The sequence below is a fragment of the Papaver somniferum genome, chromosome 3 (genome assembly GCF_003573695.1).
Source record: "Papaver somniferum cultivar HN1 chromosome 3, ASM357369v1, whole genome shotgun sequence".
Classification (NCBI taxonomy): domain Eukaryota; kingdom Viridiplantae; phylum Streptophyta; class Magnoliopsida; order Ranunculales; family Papaveraceae; genus Papaver; species Papaver somniferum.
This window is the reverse complement of record NC_039360.1, coordinates 36399651-36426342: the sequence shown is the minus strand read 5'-3', so window position 1 is coordinate 36426342 and position 26692 is coordinate 36399651. Positions and strand designations below refer to the sequence as shown.

General features: G+C 37.1%; 1 protein-coding gene and 1 non-coding gene across 2 annotated transcripts; both read right to left on the bottom strand.

Annotated features, from left to right (window-relative positions):
* Nucleotides 1-8729: 8729 nt before the first annotated feature.
* On the bottom strand, nucleotides 8730-8815 carry TRNAM-CAU. The gene is given in 2 exon segments: nucleotides 8730-8765; nucleotides 8778-8815. It is a non-coding gene; the product is annotated as a tRNA-Met (tRNA).
* Nucleotides 8816-9973: 1158 nt separating this feature from the next.
* LOC113359296 lies at nucleotides 9974-10531 on the bottom strand. Its single transcript, XM_026602957.1, has one exon. The coding sequence runs from the start codon at nucleotides 10529-10531 to the stop codon at nucleotides 9974-9976; it is 558 nt and encodes a 185-aa protein (XP_026458742.1).
* Between the last annotated feature and the right edge of the window lie 16161 nt (nucleotides 10532-26692).

Below are 26692 nucleotides of genomic sequence, written 5' to 3'. Positions count from 1 at the left end.
TACGTATTTATTATTTCTCTCCCTCCCGGTTCGTCACACATTAAGACGTGATTTTTCAACATTATGTGACCGACCTCAAGGTGTCGACCAGTCCGGTTGTGGTTCCTACTTCCTACAAAAACTGGAATGCTTGCATAAGTTGTATTTATAACCTTGTTGGGATACTAGAATTAGAAGTCTCCACGGAATCCGAAATATAAGAAATTTATTTCGTAGAAAGCGAAATCTTTTATTTCTAGAGCTAATTATAAAATTATGTTCCCAAACTGATTTTTTTTTTCATTTTTACTTCTAGAAATCATTTCTGAATTGTTATCCAAATATGTTATTAGATTGCGCGAAGGAAAAGAAATAGGATTCTTCTGTATACTTATTGCCCTCTGGTAGACCTCTGGTAGCGACAGAGCCAGGACTTTTCGATTGTGGGCCCAAAAATTCTTTCCTTGCCTGTAATAAAAGAGGCGAAGAAACTATAACGAAAATTTGAAGTGTGCATACAAGCCTGACCCATCGGTATTACAAATTTCAACATATACCATGCATATTTGCAACTACAAGTCATATATATTTCAAAAAAAAAAAAAAAACAAGCTTATTTTAACTGAAATCTAAAATGATGTTGGGTTTGTCCCACTTGCAGGCTCTTCATCCGTTACTGACCTCTGATAGCGTGAAAGGTAAGCGAAGATCTCTTGGCTCTTGTAAAAAGACCAGCAAGTTGATTACCAATCATAATTTTTTGATTTTTCTCTAATAGTACACTATATAACTAACCTTCTACAAGTTGGGAAAAGTAACAAATAACCCAACATTGTTTCAACACAACCCATCCATAATCTTATCAACTTAACCAATATTGTAATTCAAATGCCTTTAGGGTTCCACAACTAAAATGATTTTTTTCATTAGGTGGCTTGAGAGAAATTATGCAAGCCTAAAGAGCATGGAGGCTTACCATAAGAAATCTAAGATTCATTAATAAAGCTCTATTAGAAAAATGAAATTGGAGATACTCTAGAAAAAAGCAGGTATTGCGGATGAAGGTGATCCAACCAAAACCAAATCATATGAAGGTGATGTTTGTCTCAAGGACCACAAATCTCCTTTTAGTAGAGGATTTTGGAAAGATAACCATAAGGAGAAATGGATATTGGAAAGATCATCTAGCATTAAGATTTCAAGTGGAGAAGCAGTAAACTTTTGGTTTGATAAATGAGTCTTTCCAAACCATAATTTTTTCACATCCAAAGGCATTCAAATTGCTTGTTAAAGTATGTTAAAGTTGTTGACTTAATTGAGCGAGGGAGGTGGAAGATCAATAGTTTTTTTTGGCTTAATCAACATTCTTAGAGACATACCATATTTAGAAGATGGGGATGACTCACTCGATTTATGCAATGCTTCAATTTATAGTACAAAGGAGGATACCACTGGCTACTGCACCAACAAGATTTTACAGGTAAATTTTCCCACAAATGTACCACAAAAAGTGAAAGTGTTCGTCCATTCAGTTATGCACAATGTGATACCCACATTGGACAATCTGTTAAAAGGATAATGTGAGATAACTAATGTCAATTGTTATTTGCGTTATCTGAGGGAGAAGAATGTAGACAATCTCCTGTTGCATAGTGTTTTTGCACGAAAAGTGTGGGTTCAATACTAATATTTGAGATTTCATAGACTCACAAACCAACAACGAAGGAGAAGTTGCAGGTTTATATTGTCTGACAATTAAATAAAAGAGACTGAAGATGAAAATCTATCGTATGCTTTCTTTTGGAATCAACTAGGTTATTTTGTAGGAGAGAATAGTAGAATGGTGGTTACGAAATAGGTGGAGACAATGATATTATCATCAATGATATCAAACATCTGATTTTTCAGTGAGGCTCTAGATCAAACTGCTTTACTTCAATTCCTTTCGGGGAACTTACTACTAACTGAGAATATATGATACTTTTAATTAAGAGTTGGGTATGATAGCCAAATTATCTTCCACTGAGTTTTATTTTATGACGATGTGTTGGAGAAAGCTTTTCTAAGATGTACCTGCACTATTGAACTCAACTCTCTGTATTTCATGATATAAATGGCTCTGATGAGTACTGAACTCTGTGCATTTCATGGTATAGTCGGCTCTGGATGGTTTATGATATCTGATAATTGCTTGCAATCCGTGAGAATGACGACCACCAAAAGTTTTTTTATCTTCTAATAGGATTTAACCATTCTACCTCAAAAAAACAATAAAAATAATAAAAAAACTCAACTGCCTATAAACAAAATCTACACGCATTTACATTTATAATACAAAATATGTTAGAGCATAGATCGGGTGAACCCACCAAGCATTGGTATGTCAAGTCTGGTTGTCATATTTTAGTATCAAAACTCATCTAGAGTCGCTTTATTAAATACTATAGTCAACTTCATTTAGGTTAGACTAGAAAGTCTAGGAATGTTGAGACGTACAACTATTACTCCGAAGACCTAAAGAATGAGAAAAAGTAATGACTACAACGACGACATCATCCTTCCACTTGATCTTGTTTCCATTCCTAACGTATCTTTCAAGTCGTGCTATATTGAAAACATAACATGCGAAGCTCTATATATTGTATATAATACTCTAGTGATGAGACTTTGTCATAATAATATGATCAAAGTATCAAGGAAACATATTACGAAGTATAAACGCTTATCTTTTGACATAATCTACTGTATATAGTTATTTAATTATGTGTGCATTATATAGGTGTGATTTCATCCTATAAAACTATGTATCTTTACATTAGTTTAAGGAAGTAGATGTATGAACTTGTTTTTGTAATCGAAAGAGAAATCATTATTGGTATCCTTATTCATTGAATATCTTTTGGATGACCAATGGAAGATGATATGGTGGAACCTACTGTTAGAGCACTGCTCGATCGAATTCGCAAGCATTGCTATCTCAAGCTTGTTTGTCAAGTTTAGTTGCCAAAATTATAAGTCTTGATTTCTAGTCTGCTTATAGCTAAGTCTTGGATTAGGATAGAAAGTGTATTTGAGCATTAGACTTCACGGTGTTCATCGATTGAAGACGAAGAACTACTAAGGGGAGGTTGTGGAACTTCATTAACAAAAGGTATGTGGAGACTTAAACTCACCTATCACTCAAAAGTCTATTTACTCTATCTCATATTTGAGACAAAAGTCGTATAGCTATATAGACTTCAATTGTACGCATTTGATATTTCGAGCTGAGTTTAACTCGCTTACATATTTCTCGAAATATGTGTTGGTAAGCTTTCTCTTTAACCAAGTTCATGTTATATTCTTGACGAAAGTCAAAAGATCATCATGTGAAAATCACCCTGTAACATCTTACATGATTTGTGTAAGACAATCATTTGATATAGACTCCGAATATTTCATATTGATCATTCGATCACTTAAAAATTGCTTTGAAACTAATAGTTTGTGTGAGACAGCTGTTGTCGTCTTCTAAGAATGTTTCAATAATTGAAATGGGAGTTTAGAACAATTAACCATGATTGGATATAACACAATATGCGTACTTGTATGCTAACTATTTCAAGTTATTCCAAGTCCGGGAACCATAGTATGCATACCCATATGCATACTGGTTGGTTAATGAAAGTTCGTGAACTTAGTATGCATACCGGCATGCGTACTGGAGTGAGTTTCAAGTTCCGGAAATTCAACTGAGTTTGGAAGGTATGCGTACCCGTTCGCATACTGGCGAACCTAAAATTAGTCTGGACACTTAGGTACGTGTACCCGTTTGCATACTTGAGTAGGTTATGTTCTAAAGTCAGTTTGTTCATGAACTAATACATTTATATAATAAGGAATGAAACCTTTTGAAAACCGTGGCTATAATGTTCATGAATTGATTCGAGTGAATCAAAATCGATTTTGCTTCAATTGCATCTTGTATACTTCTATGAGAATATACACAATTGAACAACTCTGGAACTAGTGTCATTTGAGACATTTAAGCTAGTTATGGTTAAGATGAATATGGTTGATATGAAAGTGTTCATATAGATAACTTCAGTTAACTATTGTTGAGCTGACAAGGTGCACACGTTTAGATACGGTTAATCATATCTAAATGAAGTCACTTTTCATCTATGTGTAACAAGCTAAGTTCGATTTAACGGTTGAAAGATATTAGCTTGAGTCTAATCAGGTTTTCATCTAAAGATGAATATTGAATGCTTTGTTACCAGGGTAGCATTGATTTCAAACCCTGATTTGATATAAGGGAGAACTATAACAACTAGGAAACCTAATCCCCATACCTCCTGTGTGATACAAGTTGCGACTAGAGTCGATTCTCCTTTAACCTTAGGTTTTTCCAAAACCCAGTAGGTTAACGACTTGAAAACTTCATTGGGATTGTGAAGCCAGACCCAACTATCTTTTCTGTAGTTGCGTGTTCTGATCTTGCTGTTTTCTATCGTGATTGAGTACTATGTTCCCTAAGATTTGCTCGAGATTTAATCTATGATAGGCAAGATAAAAAGTAGTCAAAAACATCTTCGTCTCATCGTTTGTGATTCCACAATATCTTGTTTCGCTACCATACAATTAAGATTATTGTGAGGTGATTGATATTACTAGGATGTTCTTCGGGATATAAGTCCGTTGTATCAATTGGTTCCTGTTCACCTTGATTTATCAAAATACGAAATAAAACTCATAGGTATATCTGTGGGAGACAGATTTATCTATTCAATAGACTTTTCTATGTAAGACAAATTGGTTTATCAAGTCTTCGACTTTGGGTCGTAGAAACTCTTAGTTGTGGGTGAGATCAGCTAAGGGAATCAAGTACGCAGAATCCAGCGTGGTTCTAGAGGCGTAAGGAACGCGAATGTACCTTGATCAGTGTGAGATCGGTTAGGGATCAACTACATTCCAGTACGAAGTTAATTTGGAGTAGGCTAGTGTCTGTAGCGGCTTAATACACTGTGGTGTTCAAATATGGACTAGGTCTCGGGGTTTTTCTGCATTTGCGAATTCCTCGTTAACAAAATTTATGGTGTATGTGTTATTTCTTTTCCGCATTATATTTGTTTATATAATTGAAATATCACAGGTTGTGCATAAGTTCAATCAATTGTGAATCCAACCTTTGGTTGTTGATTAAATTGATTGACACTTGGGTATTGGTTTTTGATATCGTCCAAGTTATTTATTGTATTCAATCGGGCTCGCAAATTCCTATTTGTTTGATTGCAGATTGAATTGAGAAATTGAGATATAACTCTTGGATATACTTTTCTTAAGATTTAGTCTGACTGTCTAGTTGATTCTCTTGAAAGTATATTGGAGTTAGGTCATACAGATTGCTAAGCGAAATATTGGGTGTGGATGTTAGACCCCCGCTTTTTCACCTATCTTAACTTTGTTGAGACTTGAGGTATAACCGGTCATCACCTATAACATATAGCTAGTTGGAATCAGTCACTAGTAACTTTGGAATTCAAGGTGTAACCAATCACAAGTTATACTGGAGTGCAAGTTGTAACTGGTCACAAGTTACTTTGGGAACCAAGGTATAACAGTTCACAAGATGAATTGGGAAGTTAGTTGTAATCGGTCACAAGCTACCTTTGGGAAGCAAGGTGTAACCGATTACAACCTATATTGAGAATCATGTTATAATCGGTAACAACATATATTGGAGTGATGGTTTAATCTATTCCACGAACAAAACCAATATCCATGGTTCACATATTTCTTCATGATGTGTGTGAATTAGGGTTTTGGGTTCTCAAGATAAGAAGCTTCCAGATGTCGACATATTTGAACATGTACATAACTCTTATCATTTTTTGTTCAAAGATATTCCTTGATGCTCAAGGTGATCCTAGTCCGAAATATTGAAAAGCATTTAGTTATGATTTTCGTTGTATATGTTTTAATTACCAGCAATTAAAGCATATCCTCTGGAAAATATTATTAGTTAATGTGCTAGATAAATAATAGAAGTTTTTCTATGAGAGTTTTCGGAAATGTTGGTTAACATTAATTTGAAATAGAAAACCGAATTTTGGTACTTTAATGCATATCTTGAGAATATTTTCGGTTTTGGAATTTCCTTGTTGTTCAAACAACATTGGTCTATAAATACTTTAGTTTGCATTTCTTGCAAACTATCCTTAGATCCAGGAAAACTTCATTTATTTTTGTTTCTGGTGGAGCCGTCTATCCAGAGAGGAAATTACCATAATTAGGCGAAATCTCTTACGACCGCTCGTTTAAAGACATCTGTGGGAAAGCTCTACGAGTACCGCTGGTGGGAAACTAGATAATTGCAGTGTTATTAGTTTTTGATTATTGATTTGATTGACTAACGGTTGTTGTAACTTTGATTTCACCTAGTTTTTTTATTCTTGGTAACCTTCTCTTCTGATGTAAGGCTCACTCAAACTAGATCAAAGTAGCGACAGGATCTTTAGAACCATCTTCGTATCTAAAGACATCTTGTGATAATCCATAGTTAACAGACTTCGTTTTGTGCGTGATTGATCACAAGAGGGTTCAAGTGTTGTTGTGCAGGTTATCGAAGGCAATAGAATATTTGATGACGAAGAATAATTCTTATTAGTTTTCGTATCTTGTGGATTTAGTGCACAAACCTTGATCGGCTGGGATCCAACTAGAATCAGTTTACCTTTGATAGACTTGATTGTTTAGTTGCTTGAGATCGACATCGCTTTATAATTTATCTTTGAGATCTATATTGATTGATTGCAAATCTATAGGTTGATTATTTTGGTAATCAAAAGATAAATTGACCTAACCAGAAAAATGAGTTTATTAGATTCAACGGAAGAGCCTTTGTCAACAACTCACATATCTTCTAGCAATATTGATTAGAGTGGTTACCAAACAGATTCTTCCTTTGCTGTTTGGAATACGATCCAAAGGACTTGTTATTCACGTGCGTGACTCTAGAAGTCGAAGGCGCAGGGATACTTACGAAACTAAGTAGCTAGGGGTAGTCTGCTTGGTCTCAACTATACGAAGTTGGTATTAGATTTTGTGTAACAACTTAATTCTGAGAGTACTCAAAACTGGATTAGGTCCCGAGGTTTTTCTGCATTTGCGGTTTCCTCGTTAACAAAATCTTGTTGTGTCATTTACTTTGTTTTCCGCATTATAATTGTTATTATAATTAAGTAAATTACACACATACGTTAGCTCTATAACACTTGATATTGATCCTATAGAGTTTCGGTTATTACCGTACCTATTATCAAGTGCACACGTTGTTGTCGTATCGTTTCGACTTGTATCGATAGTCAATCACACAAGTGATCTTATTGTTGTATTGTCTCGATCTCGTATCCATAGACGATCACACGAAGTGTGAACCGGTTGTATTGTCTCGACTCTGTCCATAGACGATCACATTTGGTAAAGGACTTATAGGTGGATAATTAAAAGATTGTGGTGTATTTGGGTACCGTCATCTTTTCAAATTAAAGTCTAATAAACTCTAAAAAGACAACAAACTTTAATTAGGTAACATTAGTGGGAAATATCAGGACAGTCATGTTAGCAAAAGAAAACAACTAACTAGGTTATCTGCTAATATCAACACTAAGTCAAATCTAATTTTCAATGGTTATGATTATTAATATCAAATTCGATTATTCCATGGATTAGTCAATTGAGATTTGTAGAGATATCAGGAAATTTCTTATGAAAAAGATTCTGGCAACCCTAGGAGATTCTATACATTTTGAGAGGCTCTCTGAATGATTTTTAAGAAATCTCGGTGATTCGTAGGGACAAAATTTATAGAAATTTCACCTTATATACATTAAGTTATATTATTATTTTCAAAAAACTAATGCACAAAAATATTTTACAATACACAAATCTGCAATTAATAAAGTGATAGCATGTAAGTCTATGCAAGACTAATAGAAATTATAAAAAAAATTTTCTGTGATGCTTGATTCGGCACAGCTAGGCCCATTCTCCTAAGCAAACTCAGCCAGTTATACCAGCCCCGTTGCTGATTCAATATCCATCCCAATAACATGATTCTTATTTCTCTCGGAGACGAAGAAAGTAGAGGATCCAATTATAGGTTCCGAAATATAATTTTAGTGTTCTTTTTATTTTCTTCAAATCTTTTTTATGATATATTCTAGCATAAAACTATATGGAAATCCCCACTAATTTCAAAATCTAAATGCATAATAGAGAATGATAAAGGCTTCTTGAAAGTCTCTATCGACTAAATATAAATTTGAAACGTCTGTGTAATTCCCTATAATTTCAAGTACACTAATCCCCTAATAATTCCGAACTCTAATTCAGGTTTTGGGTTCTTAAATTATTAATAGAACCAAAATCGATAAAACACTAGATGTTTGTCAGGATTTGGTACCTGCAGTATTTGGCTGTCTTTATCAAAATGGCCTGTTGAACTCGTATGATAGCCATGATCAATAATTTCAAATCTGGCTCCACGTAATAGCTTTTGCCGGTTTTCTTCTACGGATAACAACCAATAATTCATGAGGTAAGCATGTGGATAATTGATAATTCTGTTTAAAAATGAATGTCTAGATTTGTACAACCTTTGGAGAAACCAATCATGGCCTACAGACTTTTACAAGAAAAGCATGGCAACAGACTTAATACACTATGAATCAGTTTCTTGCATGTGTACGAAGAAAGAAAAAGATTTATGGGGTGAGAGAGGCTCGAACTCTCGACCTCAGGATTACTCGTACAGCTATGAGACCTACGCGCTAGCCAACTGCGCCACCACCCCATGTTGGTTTACCCACAAATGTAAGGACCCTCCACACTCTTGCTGAATGAACTTCAAGAAGAAAAAGCATCCAATATGTCCGCGCGATGACTTCCACTGTGATATGTTTGAAGTTACAAGTGATGGATGACCTGTCTCTCAAGAACAAAATGACCTGGGGGAGTGATTTACTGAAGTATTCATTCTTCCAGATCCAAGTATTTTTCAACCCTTAATACAAATTGCAAAATGTTCCTCCCGTAGTCCAAGACTCCAAGGAATATACTTATACAGGCCCACATACAATAACTATTCACAGTTGTCATCTTGTGGAACTATCCGAGCTCGGTGATGCTCTTTTACCTTGGCCGATACCAATGTCAGCGCTCTAGGCCAAGGACTATGGTGTCCCTTTTGGTCTCCCATATCCCTACAAGGTGATCACATTTTATCTGGGTAGTAGGGAAAGAAAATTTTAGTGTAAAAAACAACATTACGGAAACTGAGTTTCCGTATGATTTTACACAGAAATTTTATTTGTACTCTTGGCTATTATTTTTAATACTTTTATTTTAATTAAAACTCTTTATTTCCAATTATATCTCCATTTTTTTCTCTTCAACTTTTTCTTATCCATAGTAAATATTTATCAAACCCGTAGAAATAAAATTTGAAAAAAAAAAATGAAAACTGAGTATCCGTTTGGCATTATTCACACGAAAACTCAGTTTCCGTATCATGTAAGAAAGGGATAAAAAAGCACCATAATGAGACTGCCTTCAGTGTGATTTCCCTTCCCTACAAATGAGGGATAGGGAAGGGATTCCCTGCACCATAGTGCTTGGCCTTAGCGAGTTTTGCCAAATTGGAGCGTCAGGAATCGGGCGAAAAATTTCAATTTTTTTTCTTCCCTCTCATTCCATAATCTCTAAACTTTAATTTTCTGTTTTAAGTTTTATTTCTTTTCCTTGGTTGATAGATCATATTGTTTTCTAATGATTTTTGAATGGTTTTTCAAAATAAAACATTTCGAATTCTTGTAGACGTTTTCTAAATATTGGTTTGTCCTTAGTTTTTGTTTTCCTTGAACTATTACTCTAAAGTTTAACTGTTTCTTTTCTTTTTTTTTCTTTTTTTTGGAAGGGGTACAAACAAAAAACAAGAGAAAAATTAACAGATCTACAAAGTAGAAGAATACTCACTCACAATGAGTTGAGCAATACAAAAAGGAGGAGAAGTGATCCACTCATCTGATGAGTGGTTGTCAACGGCTAAAGTTGCGACATTATTTGCCACTTTGTTGGAATTTTTGTTGATGTACCTATATTCAACAGACCTGAAATTCTTGAGCTCCTCCTTGATTCTGTTGATCATATTTTGTATTCTCCAGTTGGGCTTATAATGAGTATATCTGAAAGCATTTATAACTATCAAGGAGTCCCCTTCCAAAATAATATCTCTGAAGCCTTTCCTTCTGGCCAATTCCACAGCTGTCATAGTTCCTTGACCCTCAGCTTCCACTGCCTTGCAATGAGTTAGACTCTTATTCTTGCAGCCCTGGAATTTCGCTTCAGAGTCTCTTGCCACAACCCCACAAGCAAAGCCTCTTGGACCAGCAACACCATCAAAATTAATCTTGACCTTTATGCTTTTTGGTGGCTCCCAAGTATCATTTCTGGATTCCAACATGTTACTCTCATCAGGTATTGACTCCATTTCACCAACTGTCATCTCCATATTATACCAATACATAGCTTCTTTAATAACAAACTATATATTCAGCTTCTCTTTGTTGAAGATAACATCATTCCTAGCTTTCCAAATGGCCCACCACAGACATGCTCCCATCTTCATTCTAGCATAATCCCCTACATCTGCAAGCCACTGTATCACATAATCTTGTATAGTCTTATCAGTTTGGTCACCAGTTCTTAGGATGAGTGGAGATGCAAACAAAATAACCTGAGTTGTTTGGTAGTATATGAACAAGTTCTCATTTGTTTCAGTATGCAGGTCACAGAATCTACAGTCATCATTAATTCCATTTATGTGTCACTTAATATTCTTGGACACGGACAGTCCATTTTTTAGTAATCTCCACATAAATTCTGGATTTTTGGAGGTATATTCTTTGTTCTCCAGAATTTCTTCCAAGGGAACTCATATATTTCTGAAGTCGAAGGTCTTATATCATTCATAGTCTTGAGAAAAGATTTAGATGAAAAATCATATTTAGGATGCGGAGTCCAAATCAGCTTGTCTTTGCAGTCTTCCCCATTTACTTCAGATAGATGGATCTCCATTATATTTGCCACTTTAGATGGATTGAACAGCTGTTGCAGCTTAAATTTATCCCACTTGTGCTCTTCTTGGATAATAAGTTCCTCCAATGTAGTAGTGTTGTATTCTTCATCTGCTCTTCTCTCAGGTTTCATTTGTGGTAGACCTGGTATCCATGGATCCGACTAGGCATTAATTTTCTGTCCAGTCACCACTGACCAACTGCATCTGTCTCCCATGTCTTCTCTTACAGTTAGCATGGCATTCCATGTAGCTGAGTATTTGGTTGGATTTTTTACCTCCCAAAAATTGCCTGTCTTCACATATTTTTCCTTCATGATCTTTCCCCACAGATAATCTTCATCCTCCAAAAACTTCCACACCAGTTTTGCAATCATGGCCTTGTTCACTTGATGTAGAGATCTTATCCCCAATCCACCCTTCTCCCTTTCAAGTTCAAGCTGGTCTAAGTTAATGAAGTGCATTTTCCTGACTTCCTTCTCATGTCCCCACCAGAAATTCCTCATGATCTTGGTTAATTTATTTAAGGTCTTCTTGGGGAGTAGAGAAGTGGCCATATAGTATGGTGGTATCAAATCTAGCTCTGTCTGGATTAACATTGTTCTTCCTGCATGAGTTAGAAATATTTGCTTCCATCCTGCAGTTTTTGAGTTGAACTTTTCTTCAAGGAAATCATGAGAGGTTGTAAGATGGGCTGATTTTAGAAGTTGATGTCCCAAGTATTTATCAGAGCTCTCCATCTGCTTCACTCCCAGTATTCCAGCAACTTCCAGTTTTATGTTATGTTCTACACCTTTGCTGAAGTTGACTGCTGATTTCTGCATATTTGCATTTTGACCCGACCATGCAACATATATAGACAAAATTTGATGCAGAGTCTATATGGTTCTATTATCCAGAGTACCAAACAACAGCAAATCGTCAGCAAATATGAGGTGAGACAACACCGCAGTACTTCGATTGACACGATACCCATTGTACAGAGCATTGGCCTCCATCTTTCTCATCAACCATGACAATCCTCGGGAGCAGAGAATGAAAAAATAAGGCGATAAAGTGCATCCCTGTCGAAGACCCCTTTAACTAACAAAAAAGCCTTCAGCTTGGCCATTTACTACAATAGAGAAACTAGCAGTGCCAACACAGTGCATTATCAAACCATGTGTGTGCCCTACAATACCAAATATTCTAAGACAGTGACTTAGAAACCTCCAGCTGATCATATCTTAAGCCTTGATAATATCAATTTTCAATGCAAAAGCTCCTAATATCGAATTTGAATTGGACATGGAGTGGAAAATTTCTTTGGCTATCACTATATTGTTTATAATATGTCTGCCTGGTATGAATGAAAATTGTGCTTTATTAACTAGTTTGTCTAGATTCCCTCTAAGTCTTTGAGACAATATTTTAGTAATGACTTTATACATGATATTTGTAAGAGCAAGAGGTCTAAACTCATAGGGTAGAGTTGGATGTTTTACCTTTAGGACCAGCACAATATTAGTGTGATTTTTGCCCTATGGCAGATTTCCTGATGCAAAGCAGTTTTGGATGTTCTTTGTAACTTCATCTCCAATAGTCTCCCAGCAGCTTTTATAGAATAGGGTTGGCATTCCATCTGGTCCTGGTGCTTTGAGGCTTTTCATTCTCCTAAGCGTATTCCACACCTCCTCCTTTGAAGGTACCATTAAGATGTTGTCGTTGCAGCTGCTGTCAATTTGAGCTTCATCTTGGAGTTGTATATGGTATCTATCTTCTTCAGGATCCTTCTTGAATAGGAAAGTAAAACGATTGACCAAGTAGTAGATGATATCATTTTACTTCAGCTATCCAAGTACCATTAGGCAGTTTTAGAGCATCAATCTGGTTCTTCTTCTTCCCTGCATCACTGACATGTGAAAAACTCTAGTATTTTTATCCACATTTGGAATCCATTTGACTTTGCTCCTTCGTTCATAGTACCTCTGCTGCATGATATTTAGATTCTCCATCTTCTCACAAAGTTTATTCTCCTCCATTCTGGTGTCTCTTAAGTGGGCCTCATGTTGCACCTTTAGGAGTTTTTCTTTACACTCTTCAGCAGCTCTGAATATGTTCCCAAAAGTTTTCTGCTCCACTCATTCAACCTTTGCCCAACATCCATAATTTTCCTGATAGTATCATGTTGACTTCCAACCCATGAGTTGTGAACAACATCTTTAAATCCAGGATGTTCAATCCAGAAGTATTCAAACTTATTTGTGTGTTTTGTCTTTCTATTGTTTGTTCTATGAGTATTCACCAATATGGGTGCATGGTCACTACGGATTCTTGGTAGATGCAGGACTCCACTATCTGGAAACATGAAAAACCAATCTGCAGTGCACACTGCTCTGTTTAACCTCTCAAATATTGGTTGCTCCACCACGACTCCATTAGACCATGTAAAAGAAGGACCAGTGTATCCCAGATCAATTAGCCCTCTATCTTGAATATAATTTCTAAATTCATTGTTTGCATTACTCAGCTTCTGACTTCCTCCATGCTTTTCATTTATAAATTTCATGGCATTGAGATCCCCAACCAGACACCAAGGATTTGCTAATTGTGCTGCATATTGAGATAATCCCTTCCAGAAGTTGTTTCTCAAGTGATTCTGGGGTGGACAATAAACACATAGTAACTCCCAATCACTTCCAATAAATGTGTGTATCCGGCAATGAATTACATTTTTGTCAACACTTATTACTTCTAAATCAACACTATTTTTCCATAAAACCATACAACCACTGCTTCTTCCAATCGCAAGAACATCTCTATAGTTATCAAAATCAAGAGAATTAAACAGATTACCAGCATTCAACTCACCAATCATAGTCTCCGTTAAGAAAGAAATTTGACGGTTGCAAGCTCTGAGAAACGCCTTCAGATTGCGGACTGTCGAGATGTTTCTCAATCCTCGACAGTTCTAGGAGAAAATCAGCATTTTCCTTGTGGCTGATTTTGGGCAGCCACCACACCCGTTTGAGCAGTAGATGTAGACGTAATCCTCTTTGTTGGTAAACAAATATCCGTAGGCCTAGCCAATATTTTCGATCCACTCGAACAACCTTAATGATTCTCTTTTATTTGCTGATTTCTTGAGACTCTCGCAGCTCTCTTCCACCCTGATTTCTTCTTCCTCGAGTTGTTTCCCTCTGTAGCTGTTGAAGAAGATGAATCATTTACTTCAGATTGATGTATAAGATTGTTAGGGTTTGGTTGTGATGGTTCCACATTTGGGTGTAAAACTGAATTCTTCATTTGGTTGGGTAAAACCATCGGGTCAGTATCGGGATTTCCTGTCTTGGATCCGGATGGTATATCCCTTTCCGTATTGATCTTTTTGTGTTGGATACCCACTTGCTTTGGGTGTGTACTTAACCACCCCCCCCCCCCCCCCCCACACACACACACACACTCATCACCTTCTGTATTTCATACTTATCTTTATTAGCTGTCCCACTCAACAACCTCTGCTCCACCTTCTGTTGCTCTGCCAACATTCTGCTATTAAAACCAGGTGGTTATCTTGGATCCGCTGTCGTATTACTTTCAACGCTTTTACTTGTTCCCACCTCATCTCCACCCAATTTGACAGCGCCAGACGTTGTTTTGTTCCCTTCTGCTGACTGTTCCGTTGCTTTTGTCTTAACATTGTGTGCGATCACCACCTCAGTATTGCCAGTACTGTCTCTTCCATTGCCACCTGATCCATCCATCCTCAAGTCTTGTAAGTCTATATATAGATGCCGAGTGTCATCCATCCCATCGTCCCTTCTATCTCCCTTCATCAACGGTTCTTGAGCGTTTACATTCAACCTCCTAACTACATCTATGCACTAATTAATGTTGATGATTCCCGGTTCATTTTACTTGTAATATGCACGAATGTATTCATTGTACCTTGATAGCGATCTGTCATTCATTTTGGATGATATATCTTATGCACTGAGCGACGAATCTTCCTCTAGTTTCTCTGACAGACTTGGACATTGTTTCATTTGATGACCAAAATAACCACAGTAAAAGCACAATCTGGGCAGTTTTTCATACCTGAATATAATCCTGATCTTCTTCTTTGATCTGAGAGTAATCTCCATGTCTTTTGGTAGAGGTCTAGTAATGTTCAATTTATCTATGATCTTTGAAAATCTCCCCTATTTCTTTTCCAGTTGTTGATCAATTGGTTCTGGATCTCCAAAATTCTTTGCAATATCAAACACTTTACTGGCTTTCATCATACTAAAAGGTAGCCCATGAATTTGAATTCCAAGCACAACATATTTGAAATCATATTCTTCTAACAGGTAACCTTCAACTCCCTTCTCCATTAACATCAGATCTTCCTTCACAGACCATGGAGTTCCCTGCATCACTGTAACTACATCACACAGGAGTGCAAATCTCGCGTTATAATGACCACTGCCTAGGTTTGTAATAGTTATAGTTCCTGATCGTTTCTATGCCTTGGACAAAACTTCACTGAGTATGTTTATGTTATATTCCCTGCCTGATATAAACTTGAAAACGATATCTTTACTATGTTCTAAGCAAGATTCATTCACTTATACTCTTTCTTCTTTCCTCATTAACTTTTACCTCTACACTAATACTTCCTGAATCTGTTTCCATCTTCAAAATAACCAAATCACAAGACACCAACAACACCCAAACCCTAGTTTTAGGAAAATCCAACTCACTGAAAAGATTTGAGAAACCAAAACGAGAAAAAAACACTTCAGAAGAAGTAAAGAAGCTCACAAATCTGTGATAGAAAACTAATTACCTAAACAAGGAGAGAAAAATCATCAAAGTGATGAAGAAAATCGCATTTTGACTAAGTCAAACTAGCGACGACCAACATTGACCAAATCCATACTTGTTCAAAGTTTAACTGTTTCGCTAGTCTCTATATCGGCTTAATTTACTTGTATGTATCCAAGTTGATTTATATGTATAGTTACCATTAGCGGGAACCAGTGGTGGTTGTTTCTTTCAGAAATATATTGTTCTGAGTTTTGTCACAGTGATGTTTTGCTTTATTCAACAGTGGCGTAACTTTTTCTTCACTTTTCATGGAATTTCAAAGTCGTTTGAATTGTGATATCCCTCCATCAAATTACGATTTTCCTCTCTAAAATTATTTGTATGTAGTTCATTTTCAATCATCATGAATATGAGATACATTATCTTTCAAACTCGGTCAAGCAGATGAGGCGTTATTACAACAAAAATATTAGGAAACTTACCCTCCCTTTCAAAATTCAAAATTTAGTTATTCAATTTTCGGCGGAAAATCCACACCAGAATATTGAGTTGCAATATCTTTGGAAACAAACTGATCTCATTATCCTCCCAATTCTCCAAACCTTAAGAATTTATTTCCCTCGTGTGACATTTCAAGTCTCTCAAGAACAACTAGTTGGATCATGGATGCTTACAAAAACAGCCAAGTCTGTCGGCTAGAATGAAATCGACTAACATTGGTTCTAGTGCTATCAGACCATCAAGTATGGTGTGTTTAATTAAGGAACCTCCAACAAATACTCTTAAATGAGCAGCTTCTTGAAGGCATTTTCAAGGACATTAGAAAGAGAGTCCCTCATAATGGAAAAAGAAAAATACCAAGAGGACATGTCTCAAATCAGGTATATGTTGAAATGAATCTCAAGGATCCATAAATAAGGGGGGATGGATCGATACAGCTGCAGGGGTGAGGGTCTGGATAATTTACCATTTCGAGATACAACCATATAAGATATTTGGTTGATCATGTGGATGAGAATTATGAAATAATTGTGCAAAAACTTAAGGTGGAAAGAATCGATGATGAGGCTTGCTATGAATATAGTCTTACAGAAGAAGGGGAAAAAAATTATAAGCTCCTATATAACTGAGGTGGGTGTAGATAACAGTATGGGTATATATAACAGTCTTTCTTTGATATAAGCTGAAAACATATCAGGAGGTAGTCAGAATATAGAAGGGGAAGGATCAGATGACATGTTTAAAATGACATTATCATGACATGGTGACACCTTTTTCTCTAAAAAATCTTAACGACGATGAATTTGAAGCTAATATTTTGGTGACATGTTCCTCATATAAAATTCTACATTCCTACCAAAAACGAGAATATTCTGAAATACGAAACTTAACCATCCATGAAAATTAATTTTTAACCGTTAATCTTCTACGATTGATATTCAAAATGGTATATGGTGGACTTATACATCTCAGAGATCTAGAGAAGAAAATTCATTTTTTTCCACAAATAATGAATTTCAAAATAATATCAATACCCATAGCAATTCTATGTTTGAAATGAATGATTATATCATTGATGATTGTGATAATCTCGATGATGTGAGAAATGCTTATCTCCACAACTATGAAGAAAGGAATTTCTCGGAAGTAATTGACAGCTCAGAACAGGTCCCTGAAAGACCGGCTACATCGAATCAGCAAGGGGTACTTGAATTTCATCACATGGTTTTTTCTCAAACCCGATTTTTAAACCCTAATCTTCTTAGTTTTGTGCTTTTTCGTAATTGCTTTTGTTTTGAAATTATAATTCAGTCATCTAGTACCTTTTGCGGTTTGAGCCATCATCTTAGCATAAACCTACTTTCAAACCCTAGTTTTAATTTGATATGTATCCGATCCCTTTCTAATTATTTTATCCCTGTGATTCATCAATTTATGATCTATGAAGCACGGATACTTCAATATTGGAGACCTATCCGTGTCGGTGTCGTATCAGTATCAGATACCTAGGGATATATATTGGATACTCCATTTAAAGTATCTTTTTTTTTTAAAATTATGGAAAAAGATAGGGAATACTCTGGGACACCTCTCAGATACTTTAGAAGGGATACTTCCTACAATTTGAAATATGATATGTGGGAGGTAATAACAGAAAGCGAAAAGATATTACAATATAAAGTCTCAAGAAGAAGAAAAAAAGATAAAGAGTGCCCCATTTTACAATGTTCTTATTGAGATACTTGACAGTGTAAGAGCATGTGAAATTTCAAATCTTTCATTTGACGAGCCATAACCAGAAGTTCTATTTGGTGCAGACAATATTGATGAGTGATGGGTAACCCATAAGTAAGATAGGTTTTTTTTTTAATATTCTAGATAGTATTTTATGATACTTTTTTATTTTATGTGTTCGTTTTACTAGAACTAGAATGAATATTATTACATAAAAAGTTTTTAATAAATGCGTAACCTACTGTATCCGGTATTCCCATTGAGTAAGAATTTCTAAACCCTCGAATGAGTATCCACATATAGTATCAATGTTTCACAGTTTTTGATACTTTTATACTTCCACATTGTGTTTGTATCTTGCAGATTAGGTTTTTATTAAGCATTTGTTGTCTAAACTTGTCTTATGTGTAGTAAGCATATCTAATAGTAGTAGCAATAGTAGAATCTTTTGTGCGATTATTCATAACTATATAGATGAATCATTTTGTCTTGATAGTATGATTTTCATCGAACTAGACTTGTACTCTGAATCCCTCTGAATAATTTTGAACAATATTTTAGGTAAGGAAATAGAACATTCATACATTGAGATAAAGATATTAGCTTGGAATGTCCAAGGTCTTGAAAAAAAAAAGTACTAGGTATCATCTAAGGGACTTAGTAATAACCCTGATATTTTGTTTCTTTCTGAAACCAAAAATAAACACCAAAAAATGATAAGCTACACTGATCAGTTTAGCTAACCCAATTTCTGGTATATAAACCCTATAGGTTTTTGTGTTGGTTTATTTCTACTTTGGAAAGATGGCATGGCTCTTGATATTATAAACTGTGATAGGAATTTCATTGCATGCTTGTGCATTTTGATGTTAAGAATGAGAAGTGTTGCTTATTTGTATGTATGGTGCTCTAAATGAACCAGGAATGGATTAGCAGTGGGAATTTTTGGCTAGATTAGTTGTTAGATCTCAATGCCGTTGGATTATAATAGGTGATTTAAATTTCATATTCAAAGAATAAAAACTAGGAGGCCTGCATGTTATGCAAAGTCAGATTGATAGATTTATTGACCATATTGATTTTCTTGGCTTATCTGACTTGAATTATATTGGGAACCTATCTACTTGGTGCGATAAAAGGGATAATTTTTGTTTAAATCTTGAAAGAATTGACAGGGATCTTGGGAATGACAATTGATTTGCTTGTTTTCCTAATTGTATTGTGTATCACTTAATTTTTTTAGGAAGTGACCACTGTTCTATTTTGCTTGTTAGTGCTAAGAATGATAATAACACTGGAAAACCTTATAGGTTCAATAAGTGTAGTTATGGTAACATATAACTGCAATTAAAACTAGTGAATGAACATTTAGTTACTATTAGTGGAAACAATTATGATCAGAGAACTCGACTACTGTTAAGGACCTTGAAAATAAATTGAAATATTGGTATGATGTGCAGTAAGGCTACTATATGCAACGTCCTAAAGAGAATGTTCTCTCTATGGGGGTATACATACTATATGTCTTCATGATAAAATCAAATTTAGCAAGCGAATGACTCAAATTGATTCAATTCAGTCTGAGATAGAGGTTTGGTTGACTTACATAACTAGTATAGTCAGTGAGTTTGAGCAATACTTTTCTAATATTTGTCGGCCAACCAACACACTTAGTCCTGCTTTTATGCTTATTTATATTTTCCCATGTATTTATGAAGAGGATAATGCTTTCCTTTTCAGTATTTCTTTTGTCGATGAAGTAGGAGCATAGTTTTTCAAATGCCTTGAACTGCACCTCTCCCTAATGGGTATCCTCACGGTTTCTACCAGGAGATATGAAAAGTTTTGGGAGAATATACTGTTAAGTTAATTTAAGCCTTCTTCCACGTATTAAAATATATGAACCATAGTTTCATATCCCTAATCCCTAAGACCCAATGCTCTAAACATGGTTCTGATTTTCAACCAATTAATTTAAGTAATGTTTATTATAATATTATAAGTAAATTGCTAGCTATTAGGCTCAAGAAAGTCATGGATAAATTTATTAGTCCCAATCAAGAGTCCTTTCTCTCGTCTAGACAAATGGCCGGTAATATTTTCCTTGATAGTCCCAATCAAGGGGCCTTTCTCTCGTCTACTCAAATAACCGATAACATATTCCTTGCTCATGAAATTGTTTATAGTGTGAGAAAGTGTAAAACTAAAGTTAGGGGTCTTATGGCAATAAAGATTGATATGCCGAAATCTGATAAAGTGGGATTTTCTTGTTGGTGTGCTTAAAAAGTTAGGCTTTAATGAGGATTGGTACTAAATGATATATGCTTATGCTTCTACTTTTTCTATGTATGTGCTTCTTAATAGTGCTCGGGTGACGTTTTTTATCCATCAAAGGATCTTAGACAAGGATGCCCCTTGTCACCCTATCAATTCATTATATGTATGGAGGCTCTCTCTATGCTTATACATGGTGCTGAATCTAAGGGTCAAGTTAAAGACATTAAGTTGACTAGAGACAGTCCAACAATAAGTCACTTATTTTTTGCTAACGACTGTCTCATTTTCTCTAGAGCAAATACATTTTAAGTCAACATTCTGAATAGTCAGTCAATTTTGACAATTCCGGGATTGATTTTAGTCTCAAAATGAATAATTCCATTAAGATACAAATTGCTAATACCCTAGGAATTAAGAGATTATCCCTTCAAGATAAATATTTAAGAGTACCCCTTCTCATTCATAAAAACAAGATAGAGGATTTTGGTCATTTAGAGGATAAATTTCATGATAGGCTATTGTTAGAGCATTGCTCGATCGAACTCACAAGTGTTGCTATTATCTCAAGCTTGTTGTCAAAAGTATATCTTGATTTCTAGTCTAAAATTAGTTAAATATCGGATTAGGGTAGAAGTGTAGTTGAGAAACAGACATCACGGCAGTCATTGTTGCATTCTACCGTTTGAAGGCGAAAATCAACCGAAGCTTTTGGAGAACTTCTTCAACAAAAGGTAAGTGAAGACTGAACCACCTATTCTCAAGCTATACTCTCTTTCTATCTATGAGACGTTGTCGCGTAAAAATTAGATAATTGTAAGCATATCAAGAATTTCGAGTCAAGTTTATCTTGGTAATTAGTTCTCGGAATATATATGACTTATATTAATGAACATTTGTTCATACTTGATGAATTCCAGTTAAGGACAATGTATTGTTCATAATCTAAATTATGATTTAAGATTATCATTCGGAAATAGCGTGGAAAAGTGATATATGTCATGAATTTTATTTGGGAATGTTTCAAATTGATCCAGAGAGAAATATAAAACTACTGAAAATCTAGATACAAGACAGTATGCATACCAGTTTCACAAACTGAGAAAAATTTTATATGTTCGGAGCCGTAGTACATGTACCAAGTACACGTACCGGCGTAGCTATAGTTCGGTATCGACTAAGTGGTACGCATACCCGGTATCCATACCACAAAAAGTCCATGAACTCGTGAACCTGGAACGGTACGGATACCTAATATGCATACTGAAAAAGAACTGTTGGTTCATAAGCCGGTGTGGTATCCATACCCGGTACGCAAACCAAAAAAATTATGTATGTTCCGAAACTTATATTTGTCTTACGGGTACACATACCGGTACATATACCATGGCAAATATAGTCACGAACAAGCTTGAAGGACACGTACCTGGTACACGTACTTACAAACTGTCAAATATTTGCATATGCACATAAATTATTTCTATGAGATAATTAGCGTTTGAATAAATATCTAAGAAAATTATATAAACAATATTAAACATGATTTATCACATTATAACATATGGTTGTGACTCAAACTTAAAAGTCTTAAGTGTTTATGAAAATGATTAAGCTTATAGTTCAATTGGTTAGTTTCGGCTAACCGTTTATGAACAATGTCTTTGTACACGGTTCGGTTACGGTTCATCTTAACCAGAGTGTATTTCTTTATATGACAATCATATTTCAAATATTTATATAACGATGGATATTGTTTGCTTGGTTCCAAAGATATCTTATCTTAAACATAAAGCAACCTATACTTTGAAAGTATATAAAAGGGGAACCTGAAACAACTGGGATCTTTGAATCCCGATATTATCCTCGACACTATCTTTCTGTGTCCTAGTTGTAAACTAGAGTCGTCCTCTTCTTAAAACCTTTTCAGGGTTTAGCGATTAAAAAGACTTCATAGGGATTCATGAAGCCAGGTCAATCTATCTTTTATCTTGATAACTCGAGTATCCTGATCTTGTTTAATTGTTGAGCTTACTCCATCAATCAAGATAGATAGAAATCACAAAGTTCTCTTCGTCTCAGACTTTGTTGATTCCAGAAGTTTAAAACTTGTGAGGTGAGTAATAATCTAGGATGCTTTTTGGGAAGCATAAGTCCAGATTTTGAGGTTAGCTAGACTTTGTTTATTGCTATCTATTTCGAGTCTCACCTTGATCTACGATCAAAAAGGAAATCACACATATAGGATTATCTGTGGGAAGAAGATTGGTTTAAAGTCTTCAATTGAGTTGAAGCAACTCTTAGGCTGTAAAGGACGCCAACTAAGGAAATCAATTAGGCAGAATCCTGCTGGTAGGGATTCAAGAGGCATAAGGAGCGCGAATTTAACTGAATTGTTGTGAGGGTTTAATTCGGTCTCAACTACATTCCTGTCTGAAGTTAATTTATTGTAGGCTAGTGTCTGTAGCAGTGTAATACAAATTGGTGTTCAATCTGAACTAGGTCCCGGGTTTTTTCTGCATTTTTGGTTTCCTCGTTAAAAAAATTCATGGTGTCTGTGTTATTTCTTTTTCCGCATTATATTATTTATCTTTATAATTGAAATATCACAGGTTGTACGTTAATCAATCAAAGTAGATACATCCATCATTATTTGTTGGATACAATTTGATTAATTCTTGGATATTGATCTTTAAAATCGTCCAAGTACTTTCACGCGCAAATCAGGTTCACGGACTTGTCTCTCTAAACTTTATGATTGTGAGAGAAATAGTATAACTCTAAATATTATTTCTTGATTGAGATTCATTAAGTTGAACTCTCGGAATTGTATTTAAGTTCGTTCATACAGTTTTCCTAAGAAAAAGTTGGTGGTTTATTTTGGTACCCCCATGTTTTCAATTGGTATCAGAGAAGGAAAACACGTTTAAGACCTAATAAGTCTGTGTTTCAAGAAAACTAACTATATGTACAAGAGTGCAATCTCGATAAATGTATCGCCATCATTTGATGGCTCGAATTACTTATGGTAGAAAATTGTTATGCGTTATTTTTTACAATCCCGTGACTTTGAGACATGAAAACTTGTAGTTATTGGATACGATGCGCCGACAATTGTTATAGACGGAAACAATTGGCATGGCCGGCGTGGCTTTGGCATGTTTTATGCGCGGCCAAATTAGGGTTTGGCATAAGTAGTGGAATTTGGCATTGGGCCAGAAGTTGCCACGCGTTTGGTGGCGAACTTATATGGCTGAGATTTGCATCTCAGAAGGAGGGGTATCCGTTGATTGTTGCAACCCTCCGTTTGGCATCCAGCGACATGGAGGCATGGCCGGGCGTGGCTTTGGCATATTTTAGGCGCGACCAAATTAGGGTTTAGCACAAACCGTGGAATTTGGCATTGGGCCACGCGTTTGGTAGAGAACTTGTACGACTGAGATCTGCATCTCAGAAGAAGGGGTAGCTGTTGATTGTTGCGAACCTCCCTTTGGCATCCAGCGGCGTGCTTTGGCATGTTTTAGGCTCGGCCAAATTAGGGTTTAGCATAAACCGTGGAATTTGGCATTGGGCCAGAAGTTGCCACGCGTTTGGTGGAGAACTTGTACGGATGAGATATGCATCTCAGAGGAGGGGTAGCCGTTGATTGTTGCAACCCTCCGTTTGGCAGCCAGCGGCATGAAGGCATGGACGGCATGGATTTGGCATGTTTTAGGCGCAGCCAAATTAGGATTTAGCATAAACCGTGGAATTTGGCATTGGGCCAGAAGTTTCCATGCATTTGGTGGCGAACTTGTACGGCTGAAATCTGTATTTCAGGAGGAGGGGTAGCCGTTGATTGTTGCAACCCTCTGTTTGGCAGCCAGCGGCATGGAGGCATGACCGTCATGGTTTTGGTATGCCGTTGGCACGCTGGTGCGGCTAGCATTTATTGGGCCTTTGGTGCGTGAGGTGTGGCTGGCACGGTTGGCATGTTGTTGGCACGGTGGTGCAGCTGGCATGGTTGGCATGCCTTTGGCGCGGAGGTGTGGCTGGCATGGTTGACATGTCGTTGGCACGGTGGTGCGGCTTGCATGGTTGTCCTGCCTTTGGCGCGGAGGTGTGGCTGGCATGGTTGGCATGCCGTTGGCACGGTGGTGTGGCTGGCATGGTTGGCATGCCTTTGGCGCGGAGGTGTGGCTGGCACGGTTGGGATGCCGTTGGCACGGTAGTGCGGCTGGTATGGTTGGAATGCCTTTGCCGCGGGGGTGTGGCTGGCATGGTTGGCATGCCGTTGGCACGGAGGTGCGACTGGCATGCCTTTGGCGCGGAGGTGTGGCTAGGGACACTTTGGAGTGGAAATTAGGGTTTGGCATGTCGAAATCCTAATTAGCATATACGACACGCGCGGTTGGCATGCTCGGCTAGCATGCGCTGATGGCATGTGCGGAGATGATTCCAGTCAATACTATGGGTTCTGCCGCGGAACATAGCATATATAACAAAAGGTACCCTGGGTAAATTTCACGTAGACATATTGAACGACTCAATAAATGTGCTAGTGAAGATATTGGTACTCACGGATTCTTTGCCTTACAGAGTGACGTCATGTCAGGCCGAGGTTTTACGATTTTAACCCTAAGCTAAAAACCACCATCAATATTAAGTCCCCTGCTTAGCTCGGAACAGAGGCGTTGTTGCGAGGTAAGCATAAGATGGTGACAGACAAGGATAAATCGAAACGGAAAATCATGAAGAGATTATCAGGAAGATCCGACTAACCTTTTTCGGTAGGTGAAGAGAATCCGTGGCTCTTGCATTGGCGGCCTCGCGTAAAATTGGCTTGGCCCTGGGATGTTGGTATCAGTTCTACAGATTTGGCTACTGATTGGCAGAGGCGGCATTGCATGTGAAGCGGTGCTCCGGCCGGCTATGGAAAAGTGGATGGATCCGCTTTTCCTGGATAAAGGATGGCCGCGTAGTGGCAGAGATGGTTGCTGGCTGGCATGCAGGCTGTTGGTGTCGGCTTGGCTTGGCCGTGAACCGTGGGCTCGGTTCGACGTGGAGCCGCTGGCTTTGCTAACTTGGCTTTGGCTTGGCCGTGCGCCGTTGGCTTCAGTCCCATCGAGCGATGGAAACTGGTTTCGGAACTTCATCTACCAAACGGGGATGATGGCGTTACTTACTTGACCACGGGACGGGAGGAAAATGGCACTCTGTGGTCAAAACCCTTCACTATTGAGGAATTTGCACGTCTCAACACTAATAGGAAAGGTGTGTTGAGGCAGCATGCCTGGAGACACAGTAGTGAGTGTTGAGGAATTTGCACGTCTCAACACTACTAGGAAAAGTGTGTTGAGGAAGTATGCCTGGCAACAGTAGTGAGTATTGAGGAATTTGCACGTCTCAACACTACTAGGAAATCTGTGTTGAGGAAGTATGCCTGACAACACAGTAGTGAGTGTTTAGGAACTGCACGTCTCAACACTACTAGGAAAGGTGTGTTGAGGCAGTATGCCTGGAAACACAGTAGTGAGTGTTGAGGAATTTACACGTCTCAACACTACTAGTAAAGGTGTGTTGAGGCAGTATGCCTGGAAACACAGTAGTGAGTGTTGAGGAATTCGCACGTCTCAACACTACTAGGAAATGTGTGTTGAGGCAGTATTCCTGGCAACACAGTAGTGAGTGTTGAGGAATTCCACGTCTCAACACTACTAGGAAAGATGTGTTGAAGCAGTATGCCTGGAAACACAGTAGTGAGTGTTGAGGAATTTGCACGTCTCAACACTACTAGGAAAGGTGCGTTGAGGCAGTATGCCTGGCAACACAATAGTGAGTGTTGAGGAATTGCACGTCTCAACACTACTAGGAAAGGTATGTTGAGGCAGTATGCCTGGCAACACAGTAGTGATTGCTGAGGAATTGCACGTCTCAACACTATTAGGAAAGATGTGTTGAGGAAGTATGCCTGGCAACACAGTGAGTGTTGAGGAATTGCACGTCTCAACACTACTAATAAAGGTGTGCTGAGGCAGTATACCTGGTAGCACAATAGTGAGTGTTGAGGAATTTGCACGTCTCAACACTACTAGGAAAGGCGTGTTGACACAGTATGCGTGGCAACACAGTAGTGAGTGTTGAGTAATTTGTACGTCCCAACACTTCTAGGAAAGATGTGTTGAGGCAGTATGCCTGGAAACACAGTAGTGAGTGTTGAGGAATTGCACGTCTCAACACTACTAGGAAAGGTGTGTTGAGGCAGTATTCCTGGAAACACAGTGAGTGTTGAGGAATTGCACGTCTCAACACTACTAAGAA

Coding starts and splice junctions, on each gene's coding strand:
- LOC113359296 (XM_026602957.1), bottom strand. CDS start 10,531: ATGGAGATGACAGTTGGTGAAATGGAGTCAATACCTGATGAGAGTAAC.